General features: G+C 41.4%; 1 protein-coding gene across 2 annotated transcripts in view; it reads right to left on the reverse strand.

Annotated features, from left to right (window-relative positions):
• Window positions 1-1,525: 1,525 nt before the first annotated feature.
• The window catches only part of LOC110529840 (synaptosomal-associated protein 25-A), a 33,890-nt gene continuing 15,910 nt past the window's right edge, over window positions 1,526-19,505 (reverse strand). The window contains exons 2-8 of one of the 2 annotated variants that reach the window (XM_036985371.1): window positions 16,513-16,657; window positions 14,985-15,026; window positions 13,132-13,180; window positions 11,182-11,299; window positions 4,034-4,153; window positions 3,149-3,293; window positions 1,526-2,640 (exon numbers count right to left, since the gene is read on the reverse strand). In XM_036985371.1, the coding sequence (XP_036841266.1) occupies window positions 2,572-2,640; window positions 3,149-3,293; window positions 4,034-4,153; window positions 11,182-11,299; window positions 13,132-13,180; window positions 14,985-15,026; window positions 16,513-16,584 (615 nt within the window). In that variant the 5' untranslated portion in view covers window positions 16,585-16,657 and the 3' untranslated portion in view covers window positions 1,526-2,571. Of the gene's footprint in view, window positions 2,641-3,148; window positions 3,294-4,033; window positions 4,154-10,867; window positions 10,986-11,181; window positions 11,300-13,131; window positions 13,181-14,984; window positions 15,027-16,512; window positions 16,658-19,505 lie in introns of both variants that reach the window. The other variant, XM_036985370.1, reaches the window with a different exon arrangement.

Raw genomic sequence — 19,505 nt, forward strand, 5'->3', positions numbered from 1 at the left:
ACAGTATACATATACTGGGTATTGTTAATGTTGTCATTACATATACTGTTCAATTTACATACAGTATTTATTTCATGTTCATACATCATTTGGTTGTACATTGTGTTGTTGTCATATGTCAGTGTGGTGAATCTGACTGACAGATGAAGACACACATATACTGTATGAGCAGGTGTGTGTTTATATAGACAAAGCCATTGGCCGACAAGAGCAATAAAGATCCATCATGACCAATCACAGAGAATAGGTTTTATTTATGAATTCAGCTAGCTACAAAATGTTCCACCACTTCAGAACCTGACAGAATACTAAGGGAGTCGTGATACTACATGCGTTTTGAGGACGTCAAATCTCACAATTGAATCTATGGTGTCGTTCAGAGAAGGTGTTTATTCGTTCATCTCAGCGATTTGGTGTGCGTCGCTATACAAATACAGAAGCAAACTAAAAAACATTTGTCTGTCATTTTTTTTGTTTCAGAGTGTTATTACTATCATATTCATTTATTTGTATCAGTATTATTTTACCATTAATAAACCACACGGGGAGATTAAACAAACACAATGCAGTCCTCTTATATAAGTAAGGTCTCTCAGAAATACGAGTCTTTGCTTTTGCATTTCTTCTTTCCCCCCAGAGCATCCAATACCTATGATCTTCACTGAACTGCATATGAATTTAGAAAAAAATAGGTCCTCATTTTTTTTCACGATAATCTCTTCACGTGAAGATCATTTTGCATTATTGCACAATGGTCATAGTCTGTAAATGTATGTTGATATAAATAGTGGAACTATTGCAAACTTGCAGGAGAGTATGGATCGTTTAACTGTGTCATAATACTGATTATGAGTGGACGAAACATTAGGAACACCTGCTCTTTCCGTGACATAGACTGACCAGGTGAATCCAGGTGAAAGCTATGATCCCTTATTGATGTCACTTGTTAAATCCACTTCAATCAGTGTAGGTGAAGGGGAGGAGACAGGTTAAAGAAGGATTTTTAAACCTTGAGACAATTGAGACATGGATTGTGTATGTACCATTCAGAGGATGAATGGGTAAGACAAAACAATTGAACAGGGTATGGTAGTAGTTGCCAGGCGCACCGGTTTGAGTGTGTTGAGAACGGCAGCGCTGCTGGGTTTTTCACGCTCAACAGTTTCCCGTGTGTATCAAGAATGGTCCACCACCCAAAGGACATCCAGCCAACTTGACACAGCTGTGGAAAGCACTGTCAACATTGATCAGCATCCTTGAGGAACGCTTTCAACACCTTGCAGAGTCCATGCCCTGGTGAATGGAGGCCGTTCTCTGGGCAAAATGGGGTGCAACTCAACATTAAGAAGGTGTCCTTAATGTTTTTGTACACTCAGTGTATATATTTTCAAGACCGCTTTTATGTATAAGGCAAAAGAAATGGACCATTTGTCATGCAGAACGCACAATTAACATCACTTGGATTGCAAAGTCTATTACAGCGAATCTAGTTGCACACTGAACAGTAATGAACCAAAGACAGTGATTGTCCTTAAGTGCTTTTTGAATTGACTATAATTTGTAATCATCGTATTTTTTTCCCTCTTCTTCATTTGTCATGACAACATCAAAATAAGGAGCATGACAGTAGCTGATGGAATGATACAGTTTTACAAAGACAATACTGAGATACTGACAAGGGAAACAGCTTGTATAGCATTCCTATTATATTTGTCATCTGGCAGTGTATCCTTATACAGTATATACAGGTATCTGTCAGAATAAAGGAAATTCCATCATAAAGTATCATAGTAGGGCATTGGGCCACCACAAGCCACCAGAACATTTTCAGTGTGCCTTGGCATAGATTCTACAAGTGTCCGGAACTCTATTGGAGGGATGCGACACCATTCTTCCGCAAGAAATTCCATCATTTGTTGTTTTGTTGACGATGGTGGAAAACGCTGTTCCAAGGCGCCACTCCAGAATCTCCCATCAGTGTTCAATTGGGTTGAGAACTGGTGACTGAGATGGCCATGGAATATGGTTTATTTCATTTTCATGCTCATCAAAACGTTCAGTGACCACCCGTGCCCTGTGGATGGGGGCATTGTCATCCTGAAAGAGACCACTCCTATCACAATAGAAATGCTTCAGCATAGGTTGAAGGTGATCTCTCAGAATGGCTGTGTATTTATTGTTGTTTACCTTGCCCTCGAAGAGGTTGAATGGACCTAAATCATGCCAGGAAAATGCACTCACAGCAAAACAGAGCCGCCAGAACCCTAATCTACTCAAGTGTTTCCTTTATTTTGGCAGTTACCTGTATTTACTATATTTGATAAAGAGAATAAAAACTTCACAAGTGAACTAGAGCCATCGAGTCAGCACTGTATACAATCTTTGGAAAGAATGATACAGAGGATAAGAAATATTTCATTTTACGAGGACAATCATTGAAAAAGCCAGACAAAGGATGCACAGAACAACATTTACAATGTGGGGAGGTGATATGTGCACATGTGCAAACCTAGAAGGTAAATACCATGACAATAAATTGCAATTGCGGGAAAAGCAACATGTTCTGGGAGCTTAGCCACTGCCCAGCATCTTAGTGGCCCGTTGGTTGGCTTCGTCAATCCTGGTCTTGTTAGAATCAGCCTGGAGAAGGAAAGGACAGGAAAGGAAAGGAAAGGAAAGGAAAGGAAAGGAAAGGAAAGGAAAGGAAAGAGAAAGAGAAAGAGAGAAAAAACACGAGTTATTTGTGGTTCTGTTTGTTTTCTCTTGGAACATTTTGCAGATAATATACGTAGATAATGGCACTTTGAGATGTGAGGCTATTGAGTCTCGGTTGTCATGTGATGTCAACAAATATTTGAACAACAACTCCTAATAATAGCATATAGACAATAAAAGACCAATAGAGGACTAATACAGACGTGGACATCGATTAAGACAGGCCCCGTACTTCTCTGATTCAGAGGAGTTGGGTTAAATGCGGAAGACACATTTCAGTTGAATTCATTCAGTTGTGCAACTGACTAGGTATCCCATTTCCCTTCCTTTTCCCAACAGAGGACAAATAGAGGACCAATAGAGGACCAATGGAGGACCAACACAGGGCCGATACAGGACAAATAAAGGACCAATAGAGGACTAAGGACAGTACCTTTTCCATGATCCTGTCAATCTGTCGATTCTGGGTGTCGATCTCATTGCCCATATCCAGGGCCATGTGGCGCAGGTTACCGATGATGCCTCCCACCTGTTCCAGGTTCTCATCCATCTCATTTTCCCGGGCATCATCTGTTACCCTGTGGTTTAGGAACTGAATTAGGCTTGCATGCATTCAAACAAACACGCAGTCATACACGCTCGCTCGCTCGCACACACACACACGTACACTTGTTTTTCTATCCTTTTCGAGACATAAAATTCATTTCCATTCAAAATCCAATTTTCGCTAATGCCTAACCCTAATTGTAACTCTAACCACAAACCTAACCCCTAAGCTTAAAATAGCCTTTGTCCTCGCTGGGACTTGGAAGATTCTCCCTCGTGAGGACATTTCCCATCTTTTACTATCCTTGTGGGGACTTTTGGGGATTTCAGGTACCCACAAGGACAGAAGAACAAGACCACACACTACATATGAAATAATATAATTCATAAAGGTAGCCATACATATTTCACCTTTAATTTCTCCTCCTTTGGGGACCTTCGCCTCCCATCAAACTCTCCGTTCCATACAGCTCCCCCAAACGGAAAACAACTGAATATCCCTGCCCCCTACATTAACCACCCGGTCCCTCCACGAACCCCTCCCTTACCTGCCCCCTACATTAACCACCAACCCACCCAGTCCCTCCACGGCCCCCTCCCTTACCTGCCCCCTACATTAACCACCAACCCACCCGGTCCCTCCACAAACCCCTCCCTCACCTGCCCCCTACATTAACCACCAACCCACCCGGTCCCTCCACGAACCCCTCCCTAACCTGCCCCCTACATTAACCACCAACCCACCCGGTCCCTCCACGGCCCCCTCCCTCACCTGCGAACGAATCCTCCACTGATGGCCATCTGTTCGCGGTCGTCCACCACACGGGCAGGCTGGCTGGCCACCACCCCATCCTGGTTGTTCCCCCAAGCCTTGCTGCCGCCACTCTTCATCCTGGGGGGGGGGGGATCGAGGAAGAGGAGGGTGAAGCTTAATCACTACTAGATATTTTATCTATCAGGTGTAGTTGTATCATCATGAATTAATCCACCACATAGAAATATGAGAAGCAAGTCAAAGACAACAGACTAACCAAGCAAAGCAGAGAAAGCAGGCATGGGTTTGGTCATTCCTTCATTCTCCAGTCTTAACATTGTTAGTGTGATGCGATGTCATATCTCAATGGTATATAACACACTGTACTCAGGCAAGTTCAGTATGCTGAGACACATACCTTTTCCCAGCTGAAAAAGTTGACCTCTTAAGTATTTACATGCATTTTGTAAACAACAGTTGGGATAACTCATTTTTTTCCACCCTCCCCAAAGCATTCCTTCACATTGAAATGCCCCACCCCTTCTCCCCCCTCACAATGGTATCTCCCAGGTTGCATCTGAAATGCCACCCTATTCCCAACACACATCCACTACTTTTGGGAATAGGGTGGCTATATGTGACACAGAACAGAGAGACAAGGGTTTGGCAGACAAGACAACATAGAATAACAGGACTGGACTGCCACATAGTTTGGGGAAGAACTGGAAAAGAAAACAAAGCAGAGGGACATAACAAGATTACACTTCTTTTTTTAATGTCAAGTATTTTGTTCACGCCGTGAATCTATCTAGGATATGTTATTTTGGGGTGGAAGGTGGCCTAGTGGTTAGAACGTTGCGCCAGTAACTGAAAGGTTGCTGGGTCGAATCCCTGAGCTGACAAGGTATAAATCTGTCGTTCTGCTCCTGAACAAGGCAGTTAACCCACTTTTCCCTGGTAGGCCATCATTGTAAATAAGTAGTTGTTCTTAACTGACTGCCTAGTTAAATAAAAAATAATAATATCAGGTCGTTTTAAAGGGATACTTTAAAGGGATGTAGGCAATGACTGGATGTCTATGGTATCTACCAGCATGCTAGCAGTTACCATAGACTTCCAGTCATTGTGCTAATGCTAGTTAGCATTTGCACTAATGTTCATTAGCAACTTCATTCAAACTGCACTCAGAGGCATACAAATGGTGTCCACGAGTTGGATATGACTCTGGGGAAGTAGATGATCAAACCAGGAAGTATCCCTTTAAGGTCGATCAGTGAACAGTGCATTATTAAGGCATTCTTGGTCAAATGATGAGGTCTTTGTTAAAATGTTTGCTTCCTCTATTTCAGGGGGTAAGTAATATTTATGCAGTACCTGCAGTGCCTTGAGTGCAAGAAATGCCCTTGATAAATTAAATGTAATATTATTAGTAGAAGGTTTATTATTAGCAGGTTAACCAAGATGAATTTAAAACAAATTATGTAGCTGTAGATCTTAATATGACAGGCAGCTTCTATGGTGGCTTAGGAGGCCCTGGGCGAGTCTATGCTTCAGGCTCTTTTTAATGAGTCTATAAGTACACTGCAGTTGTCAAGATATGAACCACCATCACAAACTGTCTGTCTGTGTGAAATGTATGTCATACTGTGTTTTGTATGCAATTATTAATTTTAATAACATTCAACACGGAGCATAAGAGGACCCTGAGTTATAATGTCTATCTTGACTTCTCTTTCTTTCCTCTCCCTAAAACCATGCCTGTCTTTCCTCTAAGTAACCAAATGGCTTGGTTGGATTAAGCCTTTCTGTAACCTCGAAGCTCGAGGAGGGTAGATATTTCTTGTTTTATCAGACGATGGAGAAGATGGCTGATTCTGACCCCTCCCACTGAGCCAGTATTTATAGAAATGGACTGAGGCGATGATTACACAGACCACTGTGTTAAAACACACACCGTCAGGCACACTGGCGGCGCTCCTCTCTCCCTACATTCAATTGACTCAGTTATGTAATACAATTTGTTTTACATGCAACAGTTAGGTTATCCAATTCCTTCGACGTGCCGTTTGCAACGTTCTCTGTCACTCTCTCGTTTTATGAGGTAAAAATGTGTTGTTGTTTTTTTAAAATGAGAAACTCCCAAGTCCCCTGATCAGAGTGAATCTGTTTTAGTAACATACCGTATACCCTCCATGGACTTAGAGCTCTACCTACTGTACTTGGATATGATGTCAATCAGACAACAAGAGAGAAACCTCATCAGGGTTAACTAACCCTTTGACCCACAGGCTCATAGTCCAGTGGATCGAGTTCTTGTCTCCAGTATAGATCTAGATATCTAGAACAAAGCCCTGGGTTTCAGTCAACAGGGTATCTTGCCTACAGTATGTATGATCTGGCTGACCTAGATCTGCGCTGCTTCCCTGGGGCTGCATGGGAAGAAGGGGGCACACAGCTACCACAGTGCTCTGTGGGAGTGGCGGTAGGCTACTGCATAGGCAATGCAGCGTGGTATCCACTCGTTTTTAGAATAGTCATTTGGTTTTAGTAGCCTATTATAACCTGTTTGCGTCTGGGACCAAGAGACTGAATAACAGCTTCTATCTCAAGGCCATCAGACTGTTAAATAGCCATCACTAGCACATTAGAGGCTCCTGCCTATATACGTACATAAACTTGAAATAACTGTCCACTTTCATAAATGGAACACTAGACACTTTAATAATGTTTATATATTTTGCACTATTCATCTTATATGTATATATAATTCTATTCTATTCTACTTTACCTTAGTCTATGCCGCTCTGGCATTGCTCGTCAATATATTTAGATATTCTTAATTCCATTCCTTTACTTAGATTTGTGTGCATTGGGTATATGTTGTGAAACTGTTAGACATTACTCGTTAGATATTATTGCACTGTTGTTAGATATTACTGCACTGTTGTTAGATATTAGTTGTTAGATATTACTGCACTGTTGTTAGATATTAGTTGTTAGATATTACTGCACTGTTGTTAGATATTAGTTGTTAGATATTACTGCACTGTTGTTAGATATTAGTTGTTAGATATTACTACACTGTTGTTAGATATTACTGGTTAGATATTACTGCACTGTTGTTAGATATTACTTGTTAGATATTACTGCACTGTTGTTAGATATTAGTTGTTAGATATTACTGCACTGTTGTTAGATATTAGTTGTTAGATATTACTGCACTGTTGTTAGATATTAGTTGTTAGATATTACTGCACTGTTGTTAGATATTAGTTGTTAGATATTACTGCACTGTTGTTAGATATTAGTTGTTAGATATTACTGCACTGTTGTTAGATATTACTGCACTGTTGTTAGATATTACTGCACTGTTGTTAGATATTAGTTGTTAGATATTACTGCACTGTTGTTAGATATTAGTTGTTAGATATTACTGCACTGTTGTTAGATATTAGTTGTTAGATATTACTGCACTGTTGTTAGATATTAGTTGTTAGATATTACTGCACTGTTGTTAGATATTACTGCACTGTTGTTAGATATTACTGCACTGTTGTTAGATATTACTGCACTGTTGTTAGATATTAGTTGTTAGATATTACTGCACTGTTGTTAGATATTAGTTGTTAGATATTACTACACTGTTGTTAGATATTATTGGTTAGATATTACTGCACTGTTGTTAGATATTACTTGTTAGATATTACTGCACTGTTGTTAGATATTACTTGTTAGATATTACTGCACTGTCGGAGCTAGAAACACAATCATTTTGCTACACCCACAATAACTTCTGCTAAACACATGTACAGTATGTGACCAATAACATTTGATTTGATTAAAAATGAATGTTATTTTATGTTTATTATTATCACAATTACTGATTATCCCTTATTCTCATTTTTTACAGTCACTACCATAATAGTGGCAAATTAATGGGACCCAATTTAGCACCCAATTATATGACAAGTAACAGGAGTTCATCATGAACATCATCAGCATCATTTTTTCAACATGTGTACCATTAATATGAGCTGCATCATCAGCATGCATGGCATTCAATGGTCATGCTCTCCAGTCATTCCAGTCAGTAGTCATTCGTGGATTGGGTGTGCAGAGTTCACAGTTGCAGGGAGAGAGACAGAGATCTGTCTGCATGACATGCAATTACTGATCTGTTCTGCAGATCTCAGGTTATTTGGGTGTCTGACCATGTGGTATTTACATGCAGATGAAGAAAACTGACAAGCAGTCCTGGAATCTTATAGTGGCTTAGATCAAAACTATAGTGGCTATGCAAGTAATAGTAACTATAGTGGCTATGCAAGTAATAGTAACTATAGTGGCTATGAAAGTAATAGTAACAAAAGTAAGTGGCTATGAAAGTAATAGTGGCTACAGTGGCTTTGATAGTCCGGCAAAAGGAGGGAGGAGAATGGTGCTGTTACGTGACGATACGTTTGCTTGGACGAGAAGGGATCTTGGAGAATGGCACTTAGAATATGGTGTTTGGAGAAGGGTGCTTGGAGAAGGGTGCTTGGAGGAAGGTGCCTGGAGAAGCCCCTGCTGATAAGTTTTGGCCTGATCTATAGGAGGATAGGAGTCAAGACTTTTGGTAGGTTGGTGTGTTCAGGGGCCATAGAAAGTCTCTCCTGTCTGTCTAGCATTAATAGTTAGGGACAGCAAGTGTTTGGACATTTGTGGGCAGTATTCAGCTTGGCTATTATGCTGTTGAGGAGAACTCCAATATAGTCTGCATGCTGTATAAGCTAACACTGCATTGTTAAGGGGTTGAAAACCTCCATACACTGTTCTCACACCTTTGTTGATTGTTGGCTGTGACAGATGGGCCTGTGGGGAGCTCCCGAGCCGAGTCTGGGGATTCCACAAGATATTCTGGGATATGTCTAGAGGCCTGTCCGGATTATTACCAGAGTGAGACCCATGAGGACCTGAGGCTCCTGTCAGTCACCACTGTGTGTGTGTGTGTGTGTGTGTGTGTGTGTGTGTGTGTGTGTGTGTGTGTGTGTGTGTGTGTGTGTGTGTGTGCAGAACGTGTGTGTGACATCATGTCGTGTGTGTGTGCACATATATTACCAGTTTGGACACACCTACTTATTCAAGGGTTTTTCTTTATTTGTACTATTTTCTACATTGTAGAATAATAGTGAAGACATCATAACTATGAAATAACACATATGGAATCATGTAGTAACAAAAAAAGTGTTAAACAAATCAAAATATATTTTTGATTTTAGATCTTCAAAGTAGCCATACTTTGCCTTGATGACAGCTTTGCACACTGTTGGCATTCTCTCAACCAGCTTCATGAGGTAGTCACCTGGAATGATTTCCCAACAGTCTTGAAAGAGTTCCCACATATGCTGAGCACTTGTTGGCTGCTTTTCCTCCACTCTGCGGTCCAACTCATCCCAAACCATCTCAATTGTGTTGAGGTCAGGTGATTGTGGAGGCCAGGTCATTTGATGCAGCACTCCTACACTCTCCTTCTTGGTCAAATAGGCCTTACACATTTTGGGGTTGTGTTGGTTCATTGTCCTGTTGAAAATCAAATGATAGTCCCACTAAGCGCAAACCAGATGGGATGGCGTTTCGCTACAGAATGCTGTGTTAGCCATGCTGGTTAATTGTGCCTTAAATTCTAAATAAATCCCAGACGGTGTCACCAGCTAAGCACCCCCACACCATCACACCTCCTCCTCCATGCTTCACGGTGGGAACCACATGTGCGGATATAATCCATTCACCTACTCTACATCTCACAAAGATGTAGTCTGCGTCTCACTCTGCGTCTCACAAAAATCTCATATTTGGACTCATCAGACCAAAGGACAGATTTCCACCATTCTAATGTCCATTGCTCATGTTTATTGGTCCAAACAAGTCTCTTGTTCTTATTGGTGTCCTTTAGTAGTGGTTTCTTTGCAGCAATTTGACCACGAAGGCCTGATTCACGCAGTCTCCTCTGAACAGTTGATATTGAGATGTGTCTGTTACTTGAACTCTGCAAAGCATTAATTTGGGCTGCAATCTGAGGTGCAGTTAATTGCCCATTTCTGAGGCTGGTAACTCTAATGAACGTATCCTCTGCAGCAAAGGTAACTCTGGTTCTTCCTTTCCTGTGGCGGTCTTCATGAGAGCCAGTTTCATCATATCGCTTGATGGTTTTTGCGACTGCACTTGAAGAAACTTTGAAAGTTCTTGAAATTTTCCGGATTGAATGACCTTAATTTGTTAAGGTAATGATGGACTGTCGTTTCTCTTTGCTTATTTGAGCTGCTCTTGCCAAAATATGGAATTGGTCTTTTACCAAATAGGGATATCTTCAACTGATTGGCTCAAACGCATTAAGAAGGAAAGAAATTCTACAAATTAACTTTTAACAAGGCACACCTGTTAATTGAAATGCATTCCAGGTACCTCATGAAGCGGGTTGAGAGAATACCAAGAGTGTGCAAAGCTGTCATTAAGGCAAATGGCGGCTACTTTGAAAAATCTCAAATATAAAATAAATGTAACACTTTTTTGGTTACTACATAATTCCATGTGTTATTTCATAGTTTTGATGTCTTCACTATTATTCTACAATGTCGAAAATATTAACAATAAAGAAAAACCCTGGAATGAGTAGGTGTCCAAACTTTTGACTGGTACTATATGTGTATGTGTGAGTGTGTGTCAAGAGGTCTTACGAGAGGATCAGAGGATTGAGGGGAGGAGTCAGTCTGGTTAGAGCTTGAGCAGACTAACGCACTGCTGGCCACTATGACGTCACTTCCACCTTGGTTAATGGCAGGCAGGCAGGCAGGCAGGCAGGCAAGCATCACCTACTTGTTACATGGGCAGGAGCAAATACCACAGAATTTTCCTAGATCGTTCAAATTCTTTTCTGCATCCTTCATGTCCTTATTGATTTGGTCCATTCCCTCTTCGATGCGCTCCAGTTGCTCTGATTAAACACAAGTAATTTATCCCCCACAGAACGAAGCACGTGAGAAGAAAAGGAAAGGAAAGGAAAGAACGTAAGGAGGAGAGAAGACAAAGAAGAGAAGACAACAGATTCAGACACTCACTGTGACGAAAGGGGGAAAAAATGGACGCCACCACAAGTGAAGAACCTTTGGGCTCGTTGGGTCAGTACCTACTTGTTACAGGGACATATGATAAGACCACAGCATTTCCCTAAATCTTTTAAACTTTTCTCGGCCTCCTTCATGTCTTGGTTGATATGGTTCATGCCATCTTCAACACGATCGAGTTGTTCTGGTCAGGACAAAGGGATGACAGCAGTGGAATGAATTTTATTGACTATTTGACAGAAAGATATGAGTCATGAGCAGCATTGAGCTGTATACAATAATATAATCTATATGAGTTTCTATTGTGTGCATGCATCAGTAAACTGGTATAATATGTGATGATGGATCTTCACGCCAGAGAGTACTGGGTACTGAATAAAGTTAAAACTGAGACTGTCAGTTGCAGTCTCAGTTATTCTTTAGATTTTCATTTTACAGAAAGAAGCCTTTTAGTGTTGAAAAGTACGCAAAACAAAATATTTGTGGTTTATTACTCATTGGTGAGGGGATTTATTATTTTTTAAATCTAAAGATACCATCATCAACGGTTTGCCATGGCTGTAGCATCACGGCAAATCTGAAATCCTACCGATCCTATACTACAGTATCATTCCCCTAGGAGATGAGCTGTTTGTGGGCAGTGTGGACATTGGGTCAAGGCATGAATATGGTAGCTGGATGGATGTTATTGGTGTGATGTCGTGCAGGGTTGGGGTCAATTCAGTTATCAATACAGGCAATTCATCAGAAAGTGTATCATTAATTAAAATGGACCATCTTTTATATGAGGATTCTTCAACTTATAAATTGCAAACAAAATGTATGGGAGGGGATTAATGATACCGGGTAGGTGGGTGGATGGACAACTCTGATGTTCGGGTTTAGGAGGTTGCGTATGAATTACGTGCAGCACGTGTTATAGTAAGATGAGGTTGGAAAGTAGAGTAGAGTAGGTCAGGAATGCAGTCAAGGCTTAAGCCAATTGATAATGTCCACCTTTGTAAAAAATCCCCGGCATGCTTTTATACAACTAAGTCATGTGACCTTTACTTGAACAGCGGCGACTAAGAGGAATGTCAAATGGAAATAAGGGGATGTTGAACGGGTATTTTTCTTCCGCTCAGTATCAACATAATCAATTTCTTTGCTAGTAGAACATTTGTTCACAAACCCTGTATTTTTCATTCCCTTTTTAATTGATTTAATCCTGTGACTGATTCAAGCCTTGTGTACGGCATCAGTCCAGGCTTCTCCACTACGGCACCGTCAATAAGCGGAAGTCAGAGAGCAGCTAAACAGGCTTACAGCCACCTCAGCGACCAGACAGCAGTCTAAATTGGCTTCGTGGAGGCAGCGCTGGACGGATGGACTGCAGAAGGAAGGGATGAGTAGTGGATAAGAGGGATGATGATAGAGGAATGAGCAGATGACTTTGAGAGTGTCATTAAGGTCCTCGGTCAGTGGGGTTTCCCCAAAAAGGAACTGATTACTGCAGTCTCACCAGCCAATCAGAAGACTGGGTTGAGGCTAATGCCTTCTGGCAAGACAATTATGCCCTCTAATCAATCCCTCCAAGCACAACAAACCAGTAGTAATGCCAGGGTTTAGGCCCTGCAATTATTTTCTCTAAATCACATTTGTTATTGGTCATTATCAGGTGTAAATCATGTCTATATTCTTTTTTTTGGGGGGGGGGGGGGGGGGGATTGGCCACTTAATGGATTACGAGCAAGTGCACAGGAAACAATTCAACCGTCAAGAAAATCTCTGTTCGTTTACATGGGTATCTAAAATATTGCTATTTGAGTGTTTTTGTACCTTCATCCACATATCTGTCTATTTCAATGCACAAGGCCCTTGAAAATAACTCAAGTTGAAATATGAAGCAGAATCTGTCATTCTAGCTAGCCACTTCAAAGCATGCACTGTTAAGTTATTCATAGCAAAAAGTCAGATGCAAGGCGGGGCACAAAGTCCTATTGGTTTTCCCTCCCAGAAGACCCATCCAACACTTACCTCCTTGCTCGTCCAACATAACCAAAGTCCTGATACCAGCATCTTTACTCTACTCCCCGAATAACCGCGGAGAAGAAGGAAGGGGTGAGAGGAAGAAGGAAGGAATGAAAAGGAAGGAAACAAGGAGAAAGAGAGAGGTAGGATCAGTAAGGGAGTATACAGAAGCCATGTAGAATGGAGATTAGAGGGCAAGGCAACGTGATAGTAAAACAGGATGACACCGTCAGAGACACCTCACGCTTTAGACAAAGTTAGATCAAGGTCTTGCAATTTGCTCAACAACAAAAAATCTCACAATAGGGGTAACACTGTCCGAATCGCAACAGCCTGATAACATCAGCATATTCGTACAGGAGGAGAGTATCAACGTTTGAGGCGAGCAATACGCAGCCACTGTATAAATATTTGTTGGGTTTTTTTTGTCATTTTGTAGATGCTCTTATCCAGAGCAATTAGGGGATTTGAACCAGCAACCTTTTGGTTATTGGGCCAGCAAGCTTAACCACTAGGCTACCAGCCACCCTATAATTTATGCTGTAAATTAGCATTCGGGTTCCCAGAGAAATCCCAAAGTAGTAAATAATGACTCCCAGGGGTTCTAATCAAAAACGATCCCCATACTGCATTGCACGGATCCCTTCAGCTCTGCTCAACACTACCACGTTATGCAAACCATATAGATGGAGATGGATACACCTTGATTCCGTCATTAAGTATTTGGAAATGCAGTTGCTTGTTTGTTTGCATGAAAAATAAAATGTTCTCACCTATTTGTTATGATGATTGAGAGAGAGAGAGACAACAACTAAAATCAAACAGAATCTGTGCTCTAAACCAGTGTGGTGACACACTCTTATCGCTGAACAATTATCACACATAATCATCTGATTAATCATAGCAGTCTGACTAATGTGTCCCTCTATTCCTCTCTCTCTCATCCTTTATAGCTCCCTCTCTCCGCTCTCCTTCTTTTTCTCCTCTTAAGTCTTCCCTTTCGCCAGACAGCCCCTCCCTCTATCTTCACAGACGCTCGTCTGTTTGTCACGTCCGAGGTGCTGGTATCTTTCTCTCCCTCTTTCCCTCCAGTATTGACAGGGAGGTGCTGGTATCTTTCTCTCCCTGTCTTCCTCCAGTATTGACAGGGAGGTGCTGGTAACTTTCTCTCCCTGTCTTCCTCCAGTATTGACAGGGAGGTGCTGGTATCTTTCTCTCCCTCTCTTCCTCTAGTATTGACAGGGAGGTGCTGGTATCTTTCTCTCCCTCTCTTCCTCCAGTATTGACAGTGAGGTGCTGGTATCTTTGTCTCCCTGTCTTCCTCCAGTATTGACAGGGAGGTGCTGGTATCTTTCTCTCCCTCTCTTCCTCCAGTATTGACAGGGAGGTGCTGGTATCTTTCTCTCCCTCTTTTCCTCCAGTATTGACAGGGAGGTGCTGGTATCTTTCTCTCCCTCTTTTCCTCCAGTATTGACAGGGAGGTGCTGGTATCTTTCTCTCCCTCTCTTCCTCCAGTATTGACAAGAAGGTGCTGGTATCTTTCTCTCCCTCTCTCCCTCCAGTATTGACAGGGAGGTGCTGGTATCTTTCTCTCCCTCTCTTCCTCCAGTATTGACAGGGAGGTGCTGGTATCTTTCTCTCCCTCTCTTCCTCCAGTATTGACAGGGAGGTGCTGGTATCTTTCTCCCCCTCTCTTCCTCCAGTATTGACAGAGAGGTGCTGGTATCTTACTCATGTCAATACCACGCACTGTTCTGAGGCAGATACTGTACAGTACACTAAGGGCTGTGACACAGCTTGCATTGTATTCTGGCTTGGCGTTGTGAACACTGTAAGTATGAATGGTGTCTTTCTCTAACCTCTTCCACCAGCTGTAGCATACGACGAGTGCTCTCCAGCGACTGTGGACAGAAAGGAGAAGAAAGTTAGAATTGGAAAGCATGAGAAGACATGACAGATATGAGTGGAGACAGAGATGTAGGTTGACGAAGCTCCATAGACATCACTCCCTGTGTTTGTGAAATGGAATTGCCTGGAATTGGGACGTAGACACTGGAATCGATAACCAATACAATCAACATGATGATCATTTGGAAAGCTAATGAATTATTTGTCATTTCATACATATTCCATTGATAAGAAAATGTCAATATAATGTGCATCAGTAGGTTGAATGGTTGAAAATAGAACTCTGATGTAACTACCCGCAAAAGGGAGTCAGTCAGTTATAATATATGTTTTCTTTAGAGGCACAGAAACCATCACAACTATACTGTGGAATCAATACATTTCAAGATGTGGAAGTATTAAAGAACTTGTACTGTAAATGTATTTGAATTCAAATAAGATTTTTAAAAAAACAGTGCTTCTAATTTTTTGTATCATTCAAAGCGATATAAACCCTGTTTTTAAATAACTGCATAAAGTCTGCTTTGATAGCTTAGGATCCCAGAACCCTTCTCAACCTCTACAATTGATGGCCAGCTAGCAAACAAACTATTTTGAATACTTCTCAGAAAACCAAATATTTGAAGGTAATTGAATATATGCAAGTTATAAAATAATATATATATATATTTATTTGATGGATGCCAAATACTTGATGAAGAGCCTAAAACTACAACAGTTAGTTGAATTAGTCTAAATATATGATCATAAGCACATGGTTTGGAGGGCTCTTAGAAATGAATAATAATATAGCCTATAGCCTAGAATTAATTACATGAGGGACATGGAATCAATTCAACATTGGAGTAGACCACTTTTACAGCTTCAAAATAATTAACAAATCATAGTTACAACTATAATTATCCTAGGTCTGGCACACACATAAACTAACACTTATCCACACGCACGCACACACACACACACACACACACACCACTATTATGTAAGAACGGAACCAGGTGGACTCTCCCTCCACCTGACACACAGACCCTGGTATTGCACAGTCGGAGCCAGGAGTTGTAAGCCCGAGGCTGGGGCCATCAGCATGTTACAGTACCCTCCCTGTGCATCTGCCCTGCTTGTCCTCTACAGGAGCTGGCTGCTGCTGACAGGAGGAAGTCATCTAGTGGGGCTAGATTGTGATACGATGTGTGATACTGTCAAATGTATTCGTAAAAAAAACCAAGAAGGATTTGACTGGATCTGTTTAAGTTGATTTTATGTCAAGAGGAGAGTGAGAAATTCACATTTCCTCAATTCTACAGCTAAAACATACAGATGTTTTAATTCTATAGCTAAAGCATACAGATGGTTTTGAAGTGTAGTTGCATATGCCTACATTTGGATGATTTTCTGTGTAGGCTTGAGTGTCTCTCAGGTGTCTAAAAATCTGTTGGAAATGTGGTATACAGTAGCATGGGTTGGGGCTGTGCTGCTCACCTCATCTCCAAGCTGGTCGGCGCGTTGCTGCATATCCGACAGCTCGTTGCGCATGTCCAAGTCTTCAGCCATAGCTGCTGGCTGTGCGTGGTGGAGCTGGTCTCCAACGGGGAAGAGTAGGTTCTAATGGGAGGCCGGGGATAGGCTAGAGGTGGAAAGGAGATACAAAACAACAACCATTAGCATGCTACAGTCTTTAGCACTGTAAGCTAAACAATAGTCTTTATCCCGCTAAGCTAACCGACATAACGTAGCATGCTAAGCTAAGCAACTACTTTTAGCGTGCTAAGCTAAGCCAAATAAGTATGTTCCCAAAGCTAAGGCTACGTTTCAACGACCATACTAGAATATCACAGAATACATGTTTACAACACTTGAGTGTACAAAACATAAGGAACACCTTCCTAATATGAGTTGCACCCCCTTTTGCCCTTAGAACCGCCTCAATTCATTTGGGCATGGACTCTACAAGGTGTCGAAAGCGTTCCACAGGTATGCTGGCCTGTGTTGACTCCAATGCTTCCCACAGTTGTATCAAGTTGACTGGATGTCCTTTGGGTGGTGGACCATTCTTGATAATACACATGGGAAACTGTTGAGCGTTTTTTTTTAAACAGCTGCGTTGCAGTTCTTGACACACTCAACCCAGTGCACCTGGCACCTACTACCATACCCCGTTCAAAGGCACTTAAATATTTTGTCTTGCCCATTCACCCACTGAATGGCACACATACACAGTCCATGTCTCAATTGTCTCAAGGCTTAAAAATCCTTCTTCAACCTGTCTCTTCCCCTTCATCTACACTGATTGAAGTGGATTTAATAGGGGATCATAGCTTTCACCTGGATTCATCTGGTCAGTCTATGTCATGAAAAAAACCTAATGTTTTGTTCATTCAGTTTTGTGCTTCAGTGCACTGTTAGTGTGGATATATCAGTCTTTTTGTGTGCTTTAAGGGTGCTACATCATGGATTTTTATGAGATGTGTTTTTGCCCAATGTCACAGTAATTTAATTGAATTTGAATCTGTTAAGAGATTTTATCAAGGTTTAACATGAATGATTAAATAATTCTACTCAGAAACTTAACCATTAGGGATTAGAGGTTATGTAGCATGGATAAGGGGTAATTGGAAATGATAACCATTGTGGAAGAAGGAATGTATGTGTGTGTCTAAAGTAAGCAAAGAGAATCATTAACCTATGTTTGAACCGACTCAGCTATAACTCTGTGGCGATAAAATAAGACAGCGAGAGCCCCTTCAGGTTTTCCTTATCTGGAACTGTCTGCTAGGTGGTAATAGACTATGGTGAGACTTCAGGAGTTAATCCAGGTATAGTGTGTCAGGTATGTGCGCTAGTGAGTTGGAATGAACTTTTGAACCTGCTTTGTCCTGGTCGAGAGGAGGAGAGACATTTTAAAACCTATTACGTCATATGTGATATATAAGCTGTTGTACATGGTTCTATGAGCAGCGCTCTCAAGAATACATGCTATTGGCTAATTTTGGTAGACTGGTCTCTGTCTATTTTATGCAAATTAGGATCTTACAAATTCTTAGAAACAGACAGAGTGATTTTAATTGAATTGGTTAATGAACACACATAGGAATTGTTAAATTCTTTTGACAGAATCTACCCAGTTTCTTCCCCCCCAAAACAAATTTTTTTGTTTGATCTCATAAGCATTATTTTCTTGGATCTCAAGTGAATGAACGCAGTCTCTTTTCCAGCTGCAGTTAGAACCCAGTATAATAGAGGATGAGTGACTACAACAGTGTTTGTTCCACTCAATGAAAGGGAAGCAGAGCCATTGATGTTTGTAGAAGCATGGCAGTCTTAGAGAGTCGTGTCGATGGAATAGTGTGGATTAGCTAGCTAGCACACCAGACGTAAATGTTCTGCTGCAAGCCCGTGCCGTGTTCTCCTGTAGACAAGCATCATGAGAGTTTCAATCACACACCAGACAGGGGTTTGATCGTTCCTCAGCAGCAACGACCCACACTCACTAAGGGAATGATGACATTAATTGATTAACTTACTGTAGCTCAGTTGGTAGAGCATGGCTCCTGCAACGCCAGAATAGTGGGTTTGATTCCCGGGACCACCCATAGGTTAAAAATGTTTGCATACATGACTGTTAGTCACTTTGGATAAAAGTCTGTAAAATTGCATATACTATCATAATAATACAAAGGAAGTGCAATCATAATGGTATGCATGCAGCATACCACCCTGCATCCCACTGCTGGCTTGCCTCTGTGGGATGCAGGGTGGTCCCTGGATGAGGGACCAGATGGTGTTGGAGGGCCAGCTGGGGGCACTCTTCCCTCTGGTCTCATGAGATCCCAGGGCATTGAAGGGGACATTGCCCTGCGACGCGTGCCAAAATCTTTGTAAACCTCAAATACACTACAATTTTAAAATGTCCTGCATTGCAGGAAAGCTCTCCCGCTACACGGTGATCAAATTAAGATCATACATCTGTAGCTGATGTGTGGTGAGCTTTCTGGCACAAAATGGTCGGCGTGCATCACACAGGTGGGTGCCAGACATTGGCGGTGGATGATGTAAGTTTCCCCCTACTTTGTAAAGCACTATATACTGTAAATCCAATCAATTATGCCACCACATATAGGTACTTAATTTGAAACAGTTTGCTCCAGCAGGAAAATAATCCTGCAGCAACAGGACATTTTTCATAAGGGAAAATCAAGTCTGAAATTCACAAAATTCAGAAACCTTTTTAAAGGTCTAATGAAGCAATTTTGATCTCAATATTAAATAATTTATGGGTAGCAATTAAATACCTTACTGTGATTGTTGGTCAAAAATCATAAAAAAAAAACACATTCTTTGCAAAAAGCAATTGATGTTACTAGGACTGTCTGGGAGTGGTCTGAGTGTGGAGGGGAAAACGGAAAACTAGCTGGTATTGGCAGAGAGGCTTGGAGCTCTCTTGGTCTATTAGCTAATTCACACCCTGGTGATAT

This window comes from Oncorhynchus mykiss, chromosome 8 (genome assembly GCF_013265735.2).
Source record: "Oncorhynchus mykiss isolate Arlee chromosome 8, USDA_OmykA_1.1, whole genome shotgun sequence".
Lineage (NCBI taxonomy): Eukaryota > Metazoa > Chordata > Actinopteri > Salmoniformes > Salmonidae > Oncorhynchus > Oncorhynchus mykiss.